Here is a 20,449-nt window from a genome sequence, read left to right on the forward strand (position 1 = left end):
AGATAATGTTAGGGTTGTCATGCTAATATCGTATGCCAGGAACAATCTTATTAACCCTCATTCAAGGGATCTGCACTACTTGTTTACTGGTAGATAAGAGATGTATTGTGTTAAATATTTGATCCAGCTTATTCTTTATGAAATTTAATACTACACTGTTAATTATTTTAAGAAAGTTAATTATTATTTGTTCTCAGAAGGACCTCTTCAAGTAAAAAGCATCTGGATCTTTGTACGCTATTACATTCTTAGCACTCATGTTTATACAAGTTCACAGTCCTGTAATTTTGAAATCCAAAACGCTCTGAAAATCATTAAGTTTTTTTTCCTTTTCTTTTTGGTAAGTTTGGAGCTAAAATTTGAATTGAACTAAAGAGAGGTTATTTATAGTTTTTATTTATTTCATTTGATGTGAATATTCAAATGTTTTATTGCAAAGATGCTGTGTTTGATCACTGAGTACTTCCATACACCCTGCTCAGGGTGTTACACAGTATATGACAGATGGATTACCTTTCTAAAACCTGAAAGATTCCAAATTTTGAGACACACTGACTGAAAGCTTTTGATAGGAGATTGTGGATCTTTTATTTTTATTTTTTTTGCCACACTGCACAGTATGTGGAACTTTCCCAGCCAGGGATCGAACCCTGTGCCCCTTGCAGTGAAAGTGCGGAGTCTCTACCACTGGACCACCAGGGAAGTCCGAGACCGTGGATCTTTAAGTCACATATTTTGTGGAGAGAAGTGTAGCAGTGTTCCTCATGAGATATAATTTAACTTAATCCTGATTTAACTATGCTTGGATAGCAGCACTTTCACTTAGAAGAGAAGTGGCAACTCATCCGGATAACTGGGTTGAGTGTGCCTTGTCTCTCAGGGGAGTAAACTAGAAGACAATTAATGCTGCTTGAGCTTTTGAACATTTCTGGAAAACCTTGGACAACTGAGGAAGAGGATATACAATTACAGTAAGGCTGGGCTGAGGAACTAATGAGAACTCTGAAAAAGGAATACCCTTCTCTTGTCTTGGCTTAGAATATCAAAGGTAAATCTGAAAGGAGAATATGTCCCTGACATGAAAACAAAAGACTACAAAAAAACCTTGTGTCTGGTACTCTCTAGACGTATGTAGAGGCATGACTGGATGGAACAACCTCAGGAGGAGTATACCTTTAGTTTGGTAGCTCTAACAGAGACTTTGCTTTAAGAGCTATAATCACAAGGTATATTAAAAAAAAAAGTGAACTTCCAGGCTCCTTGCATGTCAGTACGTTACCAAGGCATCTATGGAAAGCTCTGGATTCCTCTCACTGGCTAGAAAAGGCACCAGACTGGGAGAAAGATCTATTATATAGATGGTAAGTTTTCTGTGAAAACTAAGTCCTTTTTGAAAGGCTCTAGAATTTAGGACAGACCCCTTTGAACACTTGACTGTAGGTACTGCTGATTCTAGAAAGTGACACATGTCTATAATCAGGGTCTTCCATTTCTGGATACTGTTGCCAGTATATGTACAAGATGATGGTACCTATTTACCCAACAGGAGGATTTTTCATAAATTCTCTATCACAATGCTTTCATGATGATGAGCCAATGCTATATGCAATATAAGATTCCCATCAACAGAAAGAGCCACTTGTAACAATGAGAATTTTCAGGTAAATTCTCTGCATGATATATTGACTCCATATAGACAAGGGCACTTTTGCTAAATACTTATTTTTAAATAGATGCATAAAATGCCCCACGTAAGTGAAACGTTAATGTGCAAAATCCTAATTGCAGCAAGTGGTCTTCTTAATATAACTGTTAATCTATAGAAGGCAGAATTAAATATCAGAACTAGCAGTTCAAATAACAGGAAAAGATCATATGTTGGAAATTTAATGTCAGCTCTTTTCTTTTATCATTATACGTGAAGTTCTTATTATTTGCAGTTCAGAGAAGGTAAAGAGGAAAAGGTCTTCTCATCCTCACCAGGAAGTTTGAGGGAAACGTTTCCTTAAGTTTTTCCTGCTTGTATAGGTCATACTTATCTAAGTTTTGTGGACGTGCATGTTTCTCGTATTATTTCCCATCCCAGGTTGACCTTGTCCTTTTTCACAGGATGTGAGGAAATGCTCCCTAAGGGTACACATCATTAGTTCTGGTAATGGAAGGGAGACACACTGAGATGTATACAGGGCAGAGAGATGCTGAGCAAGGCAAGTCATGTTCTTATAAGAAGAATAAGAATGGACAGTAATCGTTAGCTATTGGCTACTCTTTATTCCACACAGATTGCCTTTTAGCCTTAAAAACTGCTGAGAGGTTGGTGAGTTATGCCTTGTAGAATAAAATAGGAGAGCAGAAGTCCCAAGGGACTTTCAGTGATAGACTCAGTAAGGGAGTTGAGAACTGGGGGCCATGACTGCAATATTTTATAATCTTGGTAATGTCTTCTATATTTGATATTTTAGTATTTCTTATTGTAATTAGTGGCACAACCTAAAAAAATGAAATATGCCTGTCTTGTGGATAGAAAAAAAAAAAAGGCTGTCAACATTTATTTTCTATCTACTATGTGCAAGGCACTGAGTCAAGTTTAATTTTCAAACTCAATAGAGTCATTTCATACAAGGAAGCTAAATCAGAGAGGTTAAATATATATAAATATGTAAATAAAAATAAACACATAACTTTTTTTTTTATTCCATATATATGTGTTAGCATACAGTATTTGTTTTTCTCTTTCTGACTTACTTCACTCTGTGACAGACTCTAGGTCCATCCACCTCACTATAAATAACTCAATTTCGTTTCCTTTTATGGCTGAGTAATATTCCATTGTACATATGTGCCACTTCTTCTTTATCCATTCATCTGTCGATGGACACTTAGGTTGCTTCCATGTCCTGGCTATTGTAAATAGTGCTGCAATGAACATTGTGGTACATGTCTCTATTTGAATTATGATTTTCTCAGGGTATATGCCCAGTAGTGGGATTGCTGGGTCATATGGTAGTTCTGTTTTTAGTTTTTTAAGGAACCTCCATACTGTTCTCCATAGAGGCTATATCAATTTACATTCCCACCAACAGTGCAAGAGGGTTTCCTCTTCTCCACACCCTCTCCAGCATTTATTGTTTGTAGATATTTTGATGATGGCCATTCTATCTGGTGTGAGGTGATACCTCACTGTAGTTTTGATTTGCATTTCTCTAATGATTAATGATGTTGAGCATTCTTTCATGTGTTTATGAAGAACCTAGGGGCAGGACGGGAATAAAGACGCAGACCTACTAGAGAATGGACTTGAGGACTCGGGGAGGGGGAAGGGTCAGCTGGCATGAAGTGAGAGAGCGGCATGGACTTATATATACTACCAAATGTAAAATAGATAGCTAGTGGGAAGCAGCCGTGTACCACAGGGAGATCAGCTCGGTGCTTTGTGACCACCTAGAGGGGTGGGATAGGGAGGGTGGGAGGGAGGGAGACGCAAGAGGGGAGAGATATGGGGATATATGTATATGTATAGCTGATTCACTTTGTTATAAAGCAGAAACTAACACACCATTGTAAAGCAATTATACTCCAATAAAGATGTAAATAAATAAATAAACACAGCTAGCACACAGCACAGCCAGGATTTGAATCCAAAGCCCATGATTTCTCATTGTACAACACCTGTATGAATCCCTAATACAAGTATGACCCATGTGACAGCTGAATGACTCTTCAACATAGAGAGCCTGATAAATGTAAATTCTCTCACTGGGACTTCCCTGGTGGTCCAGTGGTTAAGACCCTACGCTCCCAATGCAGGGGGCCTGGGTTCCATCCCTGGTCAGGGAACTAGATCCCGCATACAGCAACTAAGAGCCCTCAAGCCACAACTAAAAAAGATCCCACATGCCACAACAAAGATCCCACATGTGGCAACAAGGACCCAAAGCAGCCCAAAAAAAATAATAATAAAATTTTAAAAGTTATTTTAAAAAAATTTTAGGCTACATTCCATATCCTTCTCAGAACAATCTTGTATTAAAAACTTTCATTTCAGTGAAGAAAGGTGAACTTTACTATTTCTAGAAAGATTTTTGACTTTCTGGTATCATCTGATACCAGAAGATATAAAGAAGAATAAAGAAAGGATACTTTAGAAATCAGTAACTCTATATGGAAATACAGACATGGAAATATTTCAGTATTAACCATGAGCCAGCTACTAAATTACTACATTAGATGAAACTTGCCACTGATCACTGTCACTTGTAACCATCTTATGGTTAAACTAAGATTCCTAATTTAATTCTATGGCTGCACAGAATAGATAACTGTGACCTTATAAAATCATTTTGGCCAGTTCCTTTTGGTATATCATTCTAAAACATGACTCAAAATAATCATATATTAAAATAAAATGAAAAGGAATTTTGATTTACCAACAGATAAAAAAAGATAAGCCACAAAAAGAAGAAGTGCAATAATTTCAACCCTTAATTAAATTCCAGTGGTAATACTGTGACTGTATGTTTTCAACTGGACATTTTTGACTTTTGTAGGGAAAATACTGGAATTTGAGATGGGTTATATTAAAAAGTTTTTTAAAAAAATGTTAAGATAATATATGAAAACCTTCAGAAGAAAATTAAGTTAAATTTAATCATGGTGGTGACTTTAAAAGTCCTATGGCTTTCCTGAATGCATCTTACCTAAATCTAGATCAAATATTTATTGACTACTCATCTCTATATAAGGCAAGGGTATATACAAATTATATACAATAAATATCTATTGAGTGAAAAATGAAGGTGTTAAATCCATAAGGAGTTCAAAGTTCCTAATATAAATTATAAAATCCAAAATAAAATTAAGGAACACTACTGTCCCGCAGGGGGAATCCATCTGCAATTATCATATCACTGTCCTACTTGAAAACATTCCATAGTTCTCCATATACTACCATATGTAAAACTCATACACAAAATCTGGTTGCAACCTACATTTATGGTGTTGTTCAACACCATCACCATACCAAACCTCCTTGCTATTTCAACAGGTGATGCACTTTCAAGCTTTTCTGGCTCCAACACTTATTAGCTGAGTGATCTTGAGCAAATTTCTTAACTATAGTTTCCTCAACTATAAAATGAGGATTAAAAAGAGAACCTAAAATATAGGATTGTTGAGAGGACTAAATGAGTTAATACAGGCAATGCAATTAGAAAAATATCTAGCATGAAACAAATCTTCAGTGAATTTCACCTATTATTTTCATTATTTTCAATTGTTATTTTCACTTCCTGGCATGTTGTTTCTCAATCACTGCAAAGTAAATTTCAATTCATCTTCAAGATCTAATCCATACTAAGAAGACAAACAATCTGATAAAAAAAAGACAAAAGATATGAATAGACATTTTACCAAAGTAAATATATGAATCACTAATAAGCTCATTAGAAGATACTCAACATCATCAGTCATTAGGTTAATGCAAATCAAAACCACAATGAGATACTATTTCACATCCTCTAGGATGGCTATAAGCAAAGAGATAGAGAGACAATAACAAATGGAAGTGAAGATGTGGAGAAACAAGAACCCATATACAATGGTAGTAGAAACACAAAATGGTAGCCACTTTGTAATAGTTTGTCAATTTCTTAAAAAGTGAAACAAATTTACCATAAGACTCAGCAACTCAAGAGTATTGAAAACATATTCATACAAAGACTTGTACACAAATGTTAATATCGGCATTATTGATAATAGCCAAAAGTGGGTAACAACCTAAGTGTCTATCACTGATGAACAGATAAACAAAATGTGGTATATTCATAACACTATTCAGTAATTAAAAAGGTACAAACTACTGATACATTCTAAGACATAGATGAACCTCAAAAACATGCTAGGTGAAAGAAGCAAGACATAAGAGACCACATATTGTATGATTCAATTTACACGAAATTTCTAGAAAATGGAAACTTATAGAGAAAGAAAATAGACTAGAGGTTGCCTGGGCAGGGGATGGGAATAGGGATTAACAGTAAACGGACGTGAGGGATCTTACTGGGGTCATGAAAATGTTCTAAAACTTACTTGTGATGATGGTTGTAAAATTTGGTCAATTTACTAAAAATCAGCGAATAATATACTTGAAATGGGTGAATTATATGATATGTAAATATGCCTCAAAAAATTTGTAAAAAGATTATACTACATCAGGGCTTCCCTGGTGGCGCAGTGGTTGAGAGTCCGCCTGCCGATGCAGGGGACATGGGTTCGTGCCCCGGTCCGGGAAGATCCCACATGCCGCAGAGCGGCTGGGCCCGTGAGCCATGGCCGCTAAGCCTGCGCGTCCGGAGCCTGTGCTCTGCAACGGGAGAGGCCACAACAGTGAGAGGCCTGCGTGCCGCAAAAAAAAAATTATACTACATCAGGATGCATTAACTGTATCCATCAATGGACAGCAGGAGCACTCTAACATATACAGCACTTGCCTCATTATATTTTACTTATTTGTGTACATGTCAGTGAGCTCATCTAGTCCAGGCTCTTAACATGTAATAGCTATCCTCAGCTTCTATCTGAACGACTGGCACTCAGATGCAGTAGGGACTCAGTGTCTGTTGAATTAAAATATGCTCCAAAATAGGATAGTAACAATAGCAATTTCAGAAATACGACAAAAGATAGTGGCAATTAGTGCTTCCTACATGCCCTGCATTTCCCCGGCAGGAGGAGTAAGTTAATGGGGCACTGACTGGCACTCTCTGTGACAGGCTTTTCCAAGAGGAAACCAGAAAAGCAAGTAAACAATGGTTCCATTCTCATATGAAAGAACAGTACTAGTCCATACTGAGTAAAAACAATTATTTGGGATTTTACTCTTTGTGAGCAGTAAGAATACTTAATCTACAACAAAACAAAAAGTACATACAACAAATTTTACAGGTAAAAACATTTTCAAAATGATTATTCTAAAGACTTTTTCAGTGGTTGACAATCTGGGATGATTTTTACAAATGTGTGAGCATTTATCTTTTTCCATTATGAAAAAATTAACTGCTCCCCAAGTGCTGAACATTTCTTCTTAGAAAACAGAGTAGCATGTGGAAAGAACATTAAACTGCAATCAAGACATTAATGTGTCATTAATTCACTGTATGATTCTGGACAAGTCTCTCTTCCTTTCTAGGCTTCAGTTTCCTCTTTAACAAAGGCAAGTTAGCTCTAAGGTTCTTTCCAGCACTCCTGCTGAGGAAAACTAAGGTGCTTCAGACAAGATGACAAATGAAAAGCTCAATCTTTTCACTATAAAGAGGAAAAGAAATCCCTAATTTATAAGGGAAAAACGGAAAGCCCCAGCTTATGCATTCAGTAGCCCCTTACACATACATTTATAACTTTCATTCCAATACCAGGTCCCACCCTTCATCAGCATGCAAACCCACACACCCCATCCCTCCCACCCTTGACCCACACCCCCATATACCTCAGCTATGGTCATTCTCAGAGCACTGACAGGGGAGAGCTCAATATCCACCAGCTGGGCAGCTTTTAAACTCTGCCCAGTACAGATTGCACAAGGACAGAAAACAGCATAGAGTTAGAATTTTAAGGCAAACAGGGACACACAGCTAAGAACATTTAGCACAGTGTTCAGAAACAATGAAGGATTTCAGGTTGTCATTGGGCTTTGGATGAGTGAGATGAGAGTCACTATTATTCTGATTTTCCTGAGGAAAATGGGCAAAGATAAAATAATCTCAAATTAGTCACAATTTTAAGTCAAGCGTGGCAAACTTGTCCATACCCTGTATCCTCAGGACAATGTCTCCGAGTCATTCAGCAAAAGCTGGTCGATAAAAAAAGGCGCTACTATAAAGGGCAAGGGTTAATAAATCTAGAGGGAAATGCTGATTTCCTACATTTCTTTATATAGCCACTAACAGGGCTACTTAAAATTTAGTAGGAAAAGTAATGAAGATATCTCCAGCAAAGGTTTCTATTAAACTGATACCATTAAACTCTGATATCATAAACTCCCCTGGTTTTGATTCTAGGTTTACCAACAGACTTTACCAATACAACTTGACTTCCCTCTTGGTTTGCCTGCATTGAGAGAATGTGCTAGATATGCCAACATGTGCTTTCTCAACTTGTAGAAGTTAAATACCTTTTAAAAAATGTCATTAAATTAGTATTCTGGTTCTTTTTCTTTAATTAAAAAATGGCTATCATTTTTCATAGATTAAACTCAAGGATAAAAATGTATGATTGTTTTTTAAACACTGCCAATTTGGCATTTGTGTTAATACTTTAACATTCTAAGAAATCTGAAAGGAATTATAAAGGGTCTATAATTTTTAATAAAACCAGTAAAAATATTTGTATGCATATATTCATTATTCTATTTATTAATTCTATTCTGGTTAAAACTTAACCACTGGTTTCTTTGGAAGGGTATGCATGTGAAGAATTTCATGAATAGAAAGTATGTAATTTACATTTGAATTGAAAAAAATTTATTGAGTATTTTTTTCTTTTTCCCTCAGTTCAGTTTTCAGATTTCCAGTAACTTGTTTTATGATTTAACCCTATTAAGCAGAAAGTTGTTAGCATAAAGATACTGGGCGTGTTAGTCACATTTTAGAAAGAAGAAATGTCACAGTTTCTCTGCATCCTCACAGTTCTGTTATAATATTGAGATACACTCAGTTTTTGTCTGTCTATTCCAAGGATGGTAGTTATTTAAGAACAAACATAGCTTAAAGACAAATGAAATGAAAATCTGGAATTCCCTTACAGTATCACTGTCACAAGGCTGGAACTGGAAGGGCTGGGGTTTGTGAAATACAGCATTCTCTTGTAAAAACAGCTGAAGATTATAGTCTCGTACCACCTAAAGAGAAAATAAAATATCTTTAAGTCTTTAATAAGGTTAAAATGTTCAATAATTGTGTTTTAAAGTTTAAGCTTTATTCTGCTGTTTTCCAAAAATGAGCAATCATCCAGTACTACGTGGTCAAAAAGAAATTATAATTACAATTTTTTTTTTTCATTTTAGATAATAGTTGTTATCCTTGTGCCCCATTTTCTCAAGAATCTAAGCATGGAAAGTACTAGTTTAGAAACTAGCCCAGATTTGGGGACTAGACAATATGCACTACTTTAAGACTACAAAAAGATGGCTATTACACAAAATGTTATTCTTTTGAACATGGGGTGGGGGTGTGGGGGTGTGGGGGGTGTGGGGGTGTGGGGTGTCGGGGGTGGGGGGTGCAAATAGGGAAGCACATTAGTTTGTCAGGTCTCTCCCAGTTCTAAAGTTTTGTAGGCCTCTTAAAGTTTGCTTTATGGAGATTGCCATCTACTAGGAAACTGCCAAATAACCTTATACATAACACAAAATAGTATTTTTCCAGTACTTCTTGCCACCTTTTAAGGAGGCTGTATTCTAATTACCATCTTAAAGCATACCAAGAAGACAGACTAGAAAGTAATTTATAAAGAAGGGGAATTCTAATACACATAAAGTAACAAAACAAATAGCACAGAAAGTCATCTAAAAAGAATTCATTGTATTATATACTCTGGGAAAGAGTGGAAATCAGCAACATGTGATTGTGCAGAAACCCATTTTCTATTTTGCTACACTGCTTACCCTTAACTCTTCTTTCATTTGTAGTATATTACAGCTCATTAGCACCTCTGCCAGAGGATGGGCAGAAGAAAGAAAAGTTTAAAGCAGCTCTGTGGCTATACTTTAGTAGTCCTGGGAAAAGAATTCATTCAGGAGATGGAGAAAGTAGGAGGTATATTCTGCATTTTATTTACCAGCACAACCCAATTCTCTATTACTCCTCTGCACCCCCCACCCCCATTCAACAACCATTTACTGAGAGAGCTTACCAGGCCTAATGTTAAATGCAGCAGAGAGGGGGAATACACAGAGGAATAAATATGAATAAACAAAGTTAATATCTTTGAGGAATTTATAATCTAGAAACTGGGAGAACTAAACAGATTACACAATTAAAATGCCTTATCAAAGTATGTAGAAGGTACTAGGAGAGCACAAAAGATGGTGCTATTTAATCCAAACTGAAGGGGTGGGACGGAGGAAGGAGTGGTTAAAAAAATATGGTCATGAAAGGCTGGCTGAATAAGCATATTCTCAAAGGGAAATGTGTTTTTTTCTTTTCCTGGATTCCAGTTTTAAGCTAGAGTAGCTGTGAAAGCTCTTTTTTATTCTTTTTAAAATTATTTATTTATTTATTTATTGGTTGGTTGGTTGGTTGGTTGTGTTGTTTCTTCGTTGCTGCGCACGGACTTTCTCTAGTTGTGGAGAGTGGAGTCTACTCTTCTTCGTTGCGGTGTGTGGGCTTCTCATTGAGGTAGTTTCTCTTGCTGCGGACCATGGGCTCTAGGCCCGCAGGCTTCAGTAGTTGCAGCACGCGGGCTCTAGGGTGCGTGGGCTTCAGTAGTTGTAGCTTAGTTGCTCCGCAGCATGTGGGATCTTCCAGGACCAGGAATCGAACACAGGACTGCGCCACCAGGGAAGTCCCCTGTGAAAGCTCTTGACACAGCCCTGAGACACAGCCTCACTAGTCACCATGCAGAAAAAAGCTAAGAGGATCATCCTTCTAGTTGCTAAACCTATCCTCTCAAGCACCACAAACCAAACTTCCTTTTCTTTCTTTCTTTCCTCTTTTTCTTTCTTTCAAGGGGGAAGTATCAACCTTTTTAAATTTTTAATTTTTTGTTACGGAACATTTCAAAGTAGAGAGAACAGAATAATGTATCCCCATGTACCTACCACCCAACTTCCAAAAACACAAATTCTTGTTTCACCTATAAACCTACCTGCTCCTCCCCCACCCCAATTATATTGAAGCACATCCTAGACATATCATTTCATCTATAAATATTTCAGTGTAATGTCTAAAAGACAAAGACTTTAAAAAATATATCCATATTAAAATTTACAAAAAATATTATAAAACAACCAGTAAATGTTCAAATTTCTGTTCCATATTTTAAAAAGTTTTACAAATTGGGATCACAGTAAGGTTCCCACAGTGCAAATGGATGATGTTGCTTAGGTTTGTTTTCATATATAGGTTTCTTCCTCCATCTCCCTTACCCCCACCCCCCTGCAATTTGTTTGTTGAAGAAACTGAGTTTTTGTTTTGTAGAGTTTCCCACAGTCTGAGTTTTGTTGACTCCATCCTCGCAGTATTCTGTTTCTTGTGTGTCCTGTAAGTTGATGCTTCTTTGCGTTTAGGTTTTTGTTTTATTTTTATTTTTTGACAAGGTGGTGTTTACTTCTATGAAGAGGCTTGCCTCTGACTCGTCTCTTTTTGATATTAACAGTTGTTTTGGGCTGAATGAATGGTGGCCCCCCAAAAGAGATGTCCACGTCCTAATCCCTGGAACTTGTGAATGTTACCTCATTTGGAAAAAGGCCCTTTGCAGATGTAATTGTTAAGGATTTTGAGATGAGGAAGTCATTCTGGATTCTGTGGTTGGGCCCTTAATCTAATGATAAGTGATGTCATTATAAAAGGCAAACAGAAGAAAACACAGACAGAAGAGGAGCCAATGAGACCAGAGGCAGAGATTGGAGTAATGTGACCACAAACCAAAAAACGTCTCAAGCTATGAGAAGCTGGAAGAGGTAAGAAACTGATTATCCTCTGAAGCCTTTGGAGGGAGTGCAGCCTTGCTGACACTTTCATTTCTGACTTTTGGCCTCCAGAGCTCAGAGGGAATAAATTTCGGTCATTTTATGCCATCCAGTTTATGGTAATTTGTACAGCAGCCTAGGAAACTAATCGAACAGACCTATGATGATAAATGCCTAAACATATTAGGGGTTACAAAAACTAGAGATTTTTCTATTTTTTCTATCACTTTTTCAAGGAATTCTATCATTCCTTTTTCATTTATTAGCTGGAATACTTCCATAAGAAAAACTTTCCAAGTCAATTATTTAGTTACCTTGAGGTACATTTTGTATAAGGCAGGATAAACATTTCCTCTCCCCTTTATCATCTAGTTTTCAAATTGAGCTGTTTCCCTAGCAACCTCCAAAGAATGACCAATTATAGCTTTAGTAAATTATTATTATGAAGTTATGGATTTTAAAATATTTGATGTGTTTTAATCTACTGTTGTTATTATCATTATCGATGTTAAAATTATCCCATCTTTGGCTAGCAAGATCACATCCTGAGTCTCTTTGAGATGGGACTAGTAGTTTTTGATAGTTTTGACAGTTTCCTTGCTTTGCATTATGACAAATTATTTAACATTTACCTTAAATATTTCATGTCCCAGATCTAGAATCAGTGCTATTTTCCCAAGAAGCACTGTTTTTATTTATTTATTTTTATTATTATTTTTTTTAAGTGAGTAGGAGAAAGTACATAGAAAACAAGATCTGTACACTAGAGGTACTGGGTTAGTTGCTGGTCTTCTGTCTCGAACAATTCATTTTGAAAGGAAGTTGCAAAGAGATCCTGTGCACCTCCCAATGTCGGTGTCTTGCATAAATATAGTATATATCAAAACCAGGAAATCGACACTGGTACAAAGCATAAAGCTTATTTAGATTTCACCAGTTATATATGCACTCATTTTGGGGTGGTGTATGTGTAGAGGTCTATACAATTTTATCATATGTATAACTTCATGTAACCACTATCACAATCAAGATACTTAACTGAACCATCACCACATGACTCCCTTGTGCTACTCCATAATAGCTCCCTCTACTGTCCTCATCCCTAATTCCTGGCAATTGCTAATCTGTTCTCTATTTCTATAAATATGTGATTTCACAAATGTTACATAATGGAATCATGCACCATATATCTTTTCTTTTTTGGCCATGTGGCACGGCATGAGGGATCTTAGTTCCCTGACCAGGGATTGAACCCATGCCCCCTGCAGTGGAAGCACCGAGTCTTAACCACTGGAACACCAGGGAAGTCCCACCATATATCTTTTTGAGATTTCCACTTTCACTCAGCATAATTTCCTATAAGTTCATCCAAGTTGTTGCATGTATCAACAGTTCACTCCTTTTTATTGCTGAGTAGTATTCCATAGTATGGAAGTACCACCATGTGTTTGATCCCTCACTCACTGAAGGTCATTTAAGCAGTTTCCAGTTTTTGGCTATTATGAATAAAGGATTTGTGTCCAAGTTTCTGTGTGAAAATAAATTTTCATTTTCTCTGGGATATATGTCCAATCTCTCTCTCTGTAAAGCTGTTACTGAAGTATAAGTGACATACAATAAACTGTACATATTTAAAGTGTATACTTTGATAAGTCTTAACTTACCTATACACCTGTAAAAATATCACCACAATCAAGATAATGAACTTATCCCTCACTCTCAAAAGTTTCCTCACCCCCTTTGTAATCTTTCCCTCCAGTCCCTTCCTGCTCCCCTCTGTCATTCCTTGTGACAACTGAGTTCAGGCCTTAAATCTCATTACTGATGTATCCTTCAGCAACTAGCACAGTGACTCTGTCTAAAGTAGCATTCAATAAACAGTTGTTAAAGAACACCTCTGTATCCATCACTGAGATTAAATAAAACATTACTATTACTGTCAAAATCTATATAACCTCTCCTTATTGCATTCCCACGTTCCTTCGGAAGGAATGTTCCTCAACCGGTTTTTTTTTTTTTTTGTATGTTTTTTAAGTGTTATCACTCCCACTCCCCAATCCAGGGACCCTTTTAAGACATTTTTTCCCTAATCTCCCTCTTTGATTAAATTTTAATACCACAAATATACTGTATATATGTTTATGTATTATGGAATGCTGTAATATCTAAGATTTTTTTGCAAACCACCCCTCAAAATCCAGAAGCAATTTTTACTCCCTTGGGGAATATCTGCCCCTCTGCAAATGCATGCTGCTCTAGATGTAACCACTCTACTGAATTTTACCAAGCTCCTCTTTTCTTTTTTCCTTTTAATGGTGTTACTACATATGATGTATCTCAAAATGATACTGTTTTCTTGGATATTTTTGAACACTGCATAAATGGCATCTTAGTGTGTGTATTCTTTTGCAAGTTGCTTTTTTTTTTAAATTGAAGTACAGCTAATTTACAATGTTGTGTTAATTTCAAGTGTAAAGCAAAGTGATTTAGCCATACACACACATGCACAAACACACACATATTCTTTTTCAGATTCTTTTCCATTATAGGTTACTACAAATACTGAGTATAGTTCCCTGTGCTATACTGTAGGTCCTTGTTGTGCAATTTGCTCAATATTACATTTGTGAATCTCATCCATATTAATGCATGTGCCTACAGAGCTTCCTTTTTTTTTTTTTTTTTTTTGCAGTACGTGGGCCTCTCACTGTTGTGGCCTCTCCCGTTGTGGAGCACAGGTTCCGGACACGCAGGCTCAGCGGCCATGGCTCACCGGCCCAGCCGCTCCGCGGCATGTGGGATCTTCCCAGACCGGGGCACGAACCCGTGTCCCCTGCATCAGCAGGCGGACTCTCAACCACTGAGCCACCAGGGAAGCCCCAGAACTTCCATTTTTATTGCTATCTTGTATTCCATTATTCATCTTACTGTCAGTGGACAGCTGGGTTATTTCTAGCTTTTTCTAGTCTTATAAAGGAAGTTGCTATGAACATTCTTTCAAAAGTCTCCTGGTACCCATGTGCCAGAGTTTCTCTAGGTTATATTCCGAGCAGTAGAACTGCTGGGTCATAAGCTAAGTGCATCTTTAAATTGACTAGATAACATCAAATGTTTTTATATTGGATGTATCAATCTGTACCCTTCGGGGCAGTGTAAACGTTTCTGTTAATCCATATTCTCACCAACAGTCATTCCTGTCTGTTTTTGTCAATCTCATAAGTATAGAATAGAATCTCACGGTGATTTGAATTTCCATTTCTTTGATTAATAGTGAGTATAAGCGTCTGTATTAGTTTCCTAGGGCTGCCATAACAAAGTATCACAGATGAGGTGGCTTAAACAACATAAACTTGTTTCCTCAGAGTTCTGGAGGCTAGAAGTCCAAGATCAAGGTGTTGGCAGGGTTGGTTTCTTCTGAGGGCCTCTTTCCTTGGCTTGTAGATGGTCATCTTTCCCTGGTGTCTTCAGATGGTCTTCCCTCTGTGCCTGTTTGTGTTCTAACCTCCTCTTATAAGGACACCAGTCATGCTAGATTAGAGCTTGTCCATATGACCTCATTTTACCTTAATAACCTCTTTTAAGGCCCTATATCCAAAAACAGTCATAGTCTGAGGAACCAGAGGTTAGGACTTCAACATATGAATTTTAGGGGGACACAACCTAGGCCATAAAAACATCTTTTATTTATTTATTTATTTATTTATTTATTTGTGGCTGTGTTGGGTCTTCGTTTCTGTGCGTGGGCTTTCTCTAGTTGCTGCTAGCGGGGGCCACTCTTCATCGCGGTGCGTGGGCCTCTCACTGTCGTGGCCTCTCTTGTTGCGGAGCACAAGCTCCAGACGCGCAGGCTCAGTAGTTGTGGCTCACGGGCCTAGTTGCTCTGTGGCATGTGGGATCTTCCCAGACCAGGGCTCGTTCCCGTGCCCCCTGCACTGGCAGGCAGATTCTCAAGCACTGCACCACCAGGGAAGCCCATACAAACGTCTTTTAATATGGTAATATCTATTTATGTTTTTTATTCTGTGGGACACATGTTGTATGATGTATCAGTACTTCATTCCTTTCTATGAACAAATAATATTCCATTGTATGGATATTTTTTTATTTATCTAATCATCAGTTGATTGACACTTAGGGTGTTTACAATTATTGGCTATTATGAATAACACTGCCGTGAACATTTCTGTACAAATTTTTGTTTAAACACTTTAAAAAAAAATAAATTTATTTATTTATTTTTGGCTGTGTTGGGTCTTCGTTGCTGTGTACAAGCTTTCTTTAGCTGTGGTGAGTGGGGGCTACTCTTCATTGCAGTGTGCGGGCTTCTCATCGTCGTAGCTTCTCGTTGTGGAGCATGGGCTCTAGGCGCGCAGGCTTCAGTAGTTGTGGCACATGGGCTCAGTAGTTGTGGCCTACAGGCTCTAGAGCTCAGGCTCAGTAGTTGTAGCACACGGGCTTAGTTGCTCCATGGCATGTGGGATCTTCCCAGGCCAGGGCTCGAACCCATGTCCCTTGCATTGGCAGGCAGATTCTTAACCACTGCGCCACCAGGGAAGCCCTAAACACTTTTTTTCAATTCTCTTAAAGTGGAAGTGCCGAGTCATATGGTAACTCTGTGTCTTATTATTTTTTTTGTGGTACGCGGGCCTCTCACTGTTGTGGCCTATCCTGTTGCAGAGCACAGACTCCGGATGCGCAGGCTCAGTGGCCATGGCCCACAGGCCTAGCCGCTCCGCGGCATGTGGGATCCTCCCGGACCGGGGCACAAACCCGTGTCCCCTGCATGTGTCTTACTTTTTGAGGAATTATCGAACTGTCTTCCACAGTGGCTGCACCATTTTACATTCCTACAAATGCTGTATGAGGGTTCTAATTTCTCCACATCCTTGCCAACACTTGCTGTTGTGTGTGTGTTTGTTTTTAAATACTAAAGTTATCCTACCAGGTGGGAAGTGGTATTTCACTGTGGTTTTGATTTGCATTTCTCTAATGACTAACAGTGCTGAGGATCTTTTCATGTGTACATTTTCATTGGAAAAATGTCTATTCAAGTCCTTTGTCCATTTTTAAATTGGGTCATTTGTCTTTTATGTGTTGAATTGTAAAAGTTATTTATATATTCTGATTATTAAATTCCTATCAGACACATGATTTATAAATATTTTCTCCCATTCTATGGACTGTCTTTTTCACATTCTTGATAATGTTCTTTGATGCACAAAAACTTTTAATTTGATGAAGTTCAGTTATCTATCTTTTCTTTTATTGCTTGAGCTTTCATGTTAAATCTAAGAATACATTGGCTAAACCAATAAAGATTTACCTCTGTTCTCTTCTATAATTTTATAGTTTTAGGTTGTTGACCCATTTTGAGTTAATTTTTATATATGGAGTGAGGAAGGGGTTTAACTTTATTCTTTTGCATGTGGTTATCACGTTGTTTTAGCACCTCTTATTGGAGAGACTATTCCTTCTCTATCAAATGGCCTTGACAACCTTGTCGAAATCAATTAGCCACAGACGTTTGAGTTTATTTCTGGACTCTCAATTCTTACTGGTCTACACGTCTATCCTTATACTACTACCATACTATCTTGATTAGATTGCTTTGGGGAATATTGAAATATATATATTTTTAAATATTTATTTATTTTTTTAGGCTGAGCCAGGTCTTAGTTGCGGCACGCAGCATCTTCGTTGCAGCACGCATGAGGGATCCAGCTCCCCAATCAAGGATGGAACCCGGGCCCCCTGCATTGGGAGCATGGAATCTTACCCACTGGACCACCAGGGAAGTCCCTGGGGAATACTGAAATATTAGTGATATGAAATCTTCCAATCCATAAACATTTATTATTTCCATTTATTTAGGTCTTCTTTAATTTCAGCAATGTTTTGTAGTTTTCAATGTACAAGTTTTTCACGTTTTGGATAAATTTACTTCTAAGTAGTTATTCTTCAAATGGTATTGTAGTTAGAATTATTTTCTTAATTTTCTTTCAGTTCATTCATTGATGGAGTATTATGGAAACACAACAGATTTTTGTGTCTTGATTTTGTATTTGCAATTTCTGCTGAATTCATTTACTAGCTCTAGGACTTTTGTGGAATCTATAGGATTTTCTATAATCATGTCATGTGCAAATATAGATAATTTTACTTCTTTCTTTCTGATTTGGTGTCTCCTATTTCTATTTCTTGCCTAATTGCTCTGACCAGGACTTCCAGTACAATGGTGAATATTAGTGGTGAAAAGTGGGCATCCTTGTCTTGTTCCTGATCTTAGGTGGGGAAAGCTTTCAGTCTTTCACCATTGAGTGTGATATGTGATGTAGGTTTTAAAAAAATGCCCTTTACCATGTTCAGGAAGTTCCCTTCTATTCTTAATCTGCTGAGCATTTTTATAATAAAAGAGTGTTGAATTCTGTCAAATGCTTTTCCTGTGTCTTTTGAGATGATCATGTGATTTTTCCCCTTCATATTATTAAGTTTACTTTTTTGGTAAGTCTTCAAGGTATTAAGAATGACAATACTAGACAATTTAATTTCCAAAGAAATATAGAATAACATTGTTATTTTTGAATTGTTAAAAGATCTACATTATTAATTGGTAGGAATTCCCTTATGCAGACAGAAAGCAAGCACACATAAACAAACTGTAAGGCCAGAAGAACTACTTTTAGAATTAACTATGCCAGAGAAAATATCTCTGACAACATCTGCTTCAGTTACATGTAGAAAGCATTTCATAAAATATTAAGAAGAAAAGCAAGCTTCATAAATAATTAAAATTAAACAAAAGTTCCTAGGGCCAGCTGTTTCCCTTTAGGGGATAAAAGATATAGAGGGCATCGTAAAATTTACAATGTGTCACTATGGATTACCTCCAAAATATCTTTGAGAACATGTACAGTTACAATTTAGATATGTGGAAAAAAATGAATTCCCCCCCCCCCCCCGAAAAAAAAAAAAAGACAAGCTAGCAATGGTGTAGAATAAAAACCAAAAGAGTTTCAAACTTCTTTTTGGGTTATTAGATCACTAGGTTGCTTTTAGCAGTATAACAAGAGCAACATAACAAGCTCTTTGTAACAGAAAAACAAGTGGCATAAAACTTATAGGTATGAGCTCTTCTGGTACTAGGAACAAAAGGGCACAACTCCTAGTTACATCATTCTTACAAAATTTTTATTACTACCACTTTCAATCTAAACAGAAGAGCATCTCATTTATTCCTCATCCCTGGGAGTAAGATACTCATATGAGTGAATGTAGTGGAAAATAAAAGCTTATCTCTTTATGTGTCCAAATCAGTTGATTCATTTTTAATTCACTTTCTATGAAAATAATATAAGCTAAAGAGATAACATAGATAGTAGCAGAGCATGGAAAACACTATGTGTGAGTGTGTGACCTCAGGCGAGCCACATAAACTTCCTGGGTCTGTTTTCCTCTCTATGAAATGAGCATGATAATACCAACCTCAGAGGATGTGCTAAAAACTCCTAGAAAATTGTTAACTGCTGTATAAAATATTAGCACATTTTAAAGACTATATGTTTACCTGTTTTATAAACTAAAGGTAGTGTATTCAAACTTAACTTATTCTTGGAAAAAGAGATTTCAAGGAATTCTGTCTGGGGACAGTCTCTCTGATAAAATTAGAAATGAAAAATGCCACCCTATTACATACTCCCCCCATTGAATGGAAACTGGAAAAACTCACTTTTAAATAATTCATGGGTTAATGACAGGGGCGGGGGTGGGGGGGTGGAATGCAGAAACAATAAAAAAGCCCTACAAAGATATCACAGACTGCAATTAAAGCAGAAAGAGAAATTTTTTAGGTTCAAGTGTATTTACTTGGAAACAAGAAAGACTGAAAATATAGACCCTAATAGAAAAAAAGCCTGAAAAAGAATAAAAATATAGACTGTAATAAAGTAGAAAGAAAAATGAATATAAAGGCAGAAATTAAGGAGATAGGAAACAATAACATTGAGAAGTAGAACAAGAGCTGGCTCTTGGAAAACATTAATAAAATAGACTGGTAAGTCTGATCGAAGTAAGAGAGAAAGCACAAACAATATTAGAAATGAAAACGGAGACAACTACAGAGGCAAACAACTTTATATGCAAATTTATGACATCAAATTTGATAAATGAAATGGACAATTCATCTAGGAAAGTGTAAGTTACCAAAATGTACTAAAAAGAAACAGAAAATCTGAATGGACCAATAAATATAAACAATCTGATTACTAGTCAAAAATCAACCTCTCCATAAAAGGAACAAAACCAAGATGTTTTTATAGACTTTTCCCTGCAACATTCTCTCATGGAAGATGTCAAATGTACACATGTTAAAATAAAAAGAATTGTACAGAAACACCTATATACCCACTACCTAGATTCTTCAATTATTATTTTTCTACATTTTCTTTCACTAAACCATCCATCTATTCATCCATTTATCCTTTCTATACATCCATCCTTTTATATCTTTTATTGAATCCTAGGGGGTGAAAATATAAGAATACAAAAATATGACAGGATTTCAAAGCACCAGACTAGTGATATTTGTATTCCCATATCAACTTAACATTTTAAATGTTTTTCTAAAAATAGAATTGGAGCTATGGTACACTGAAAATAAGAATAAACACACATGGAGGCGTTCAGGAAGAAAAGTCTGTGTCCCTTTTCTTTCCTGTCTTTGGACACTGTCTTGTGAGATGGAGACCCTGATTCCTTTCCAAACAACTTTCT

The 20,449-nt window shown here is 36.8% G+C and overlaps 1 protein-coding gene across 2 annotated transcripts in view; it reads right to left on the bottom strand.

Moving 5' to 3' along the window:
* The window catches only part of FCHSD2 (FCH and double SH3 domains 2), a 294,045-nt gene that overhangs the window by 59,941 nt on the left and 213,655 nt on the right, over positions 1–20,449 (bottom strand). For both annotated transcript variants that reach the window (XM_027083298.1, XM_027083297.1), the window contains exon 10: positions 8,798–8,893. In XM_027083298.1, the coding sequence (XP_026939099.1) occupies positions 8,798–8,893 (96 nt within the window). The remainder of the gene's footprint in view (positions 1–8,797; positions 8,894–20,449) is intronic.

Source organism: Aethalodelphis obliquidens, unplaced genomic scaffold (genome assembly GCF_003676395.1).
Source record: "Aethalodelphis obliquidens isolate GAN/ISIS:26980383/991018 unplaced genomic scaffold, ASM367639v1 scaffold50, whole genome shotgun sequence".
Classification (NCBI taxonomy): domain Eukaryota; kingdom Metazoa; phylum Chordata; class Mammalia; order Artiodactyla; family Delphinidae; genus Aethalodelphis; species Aethalodelphis obliquidens.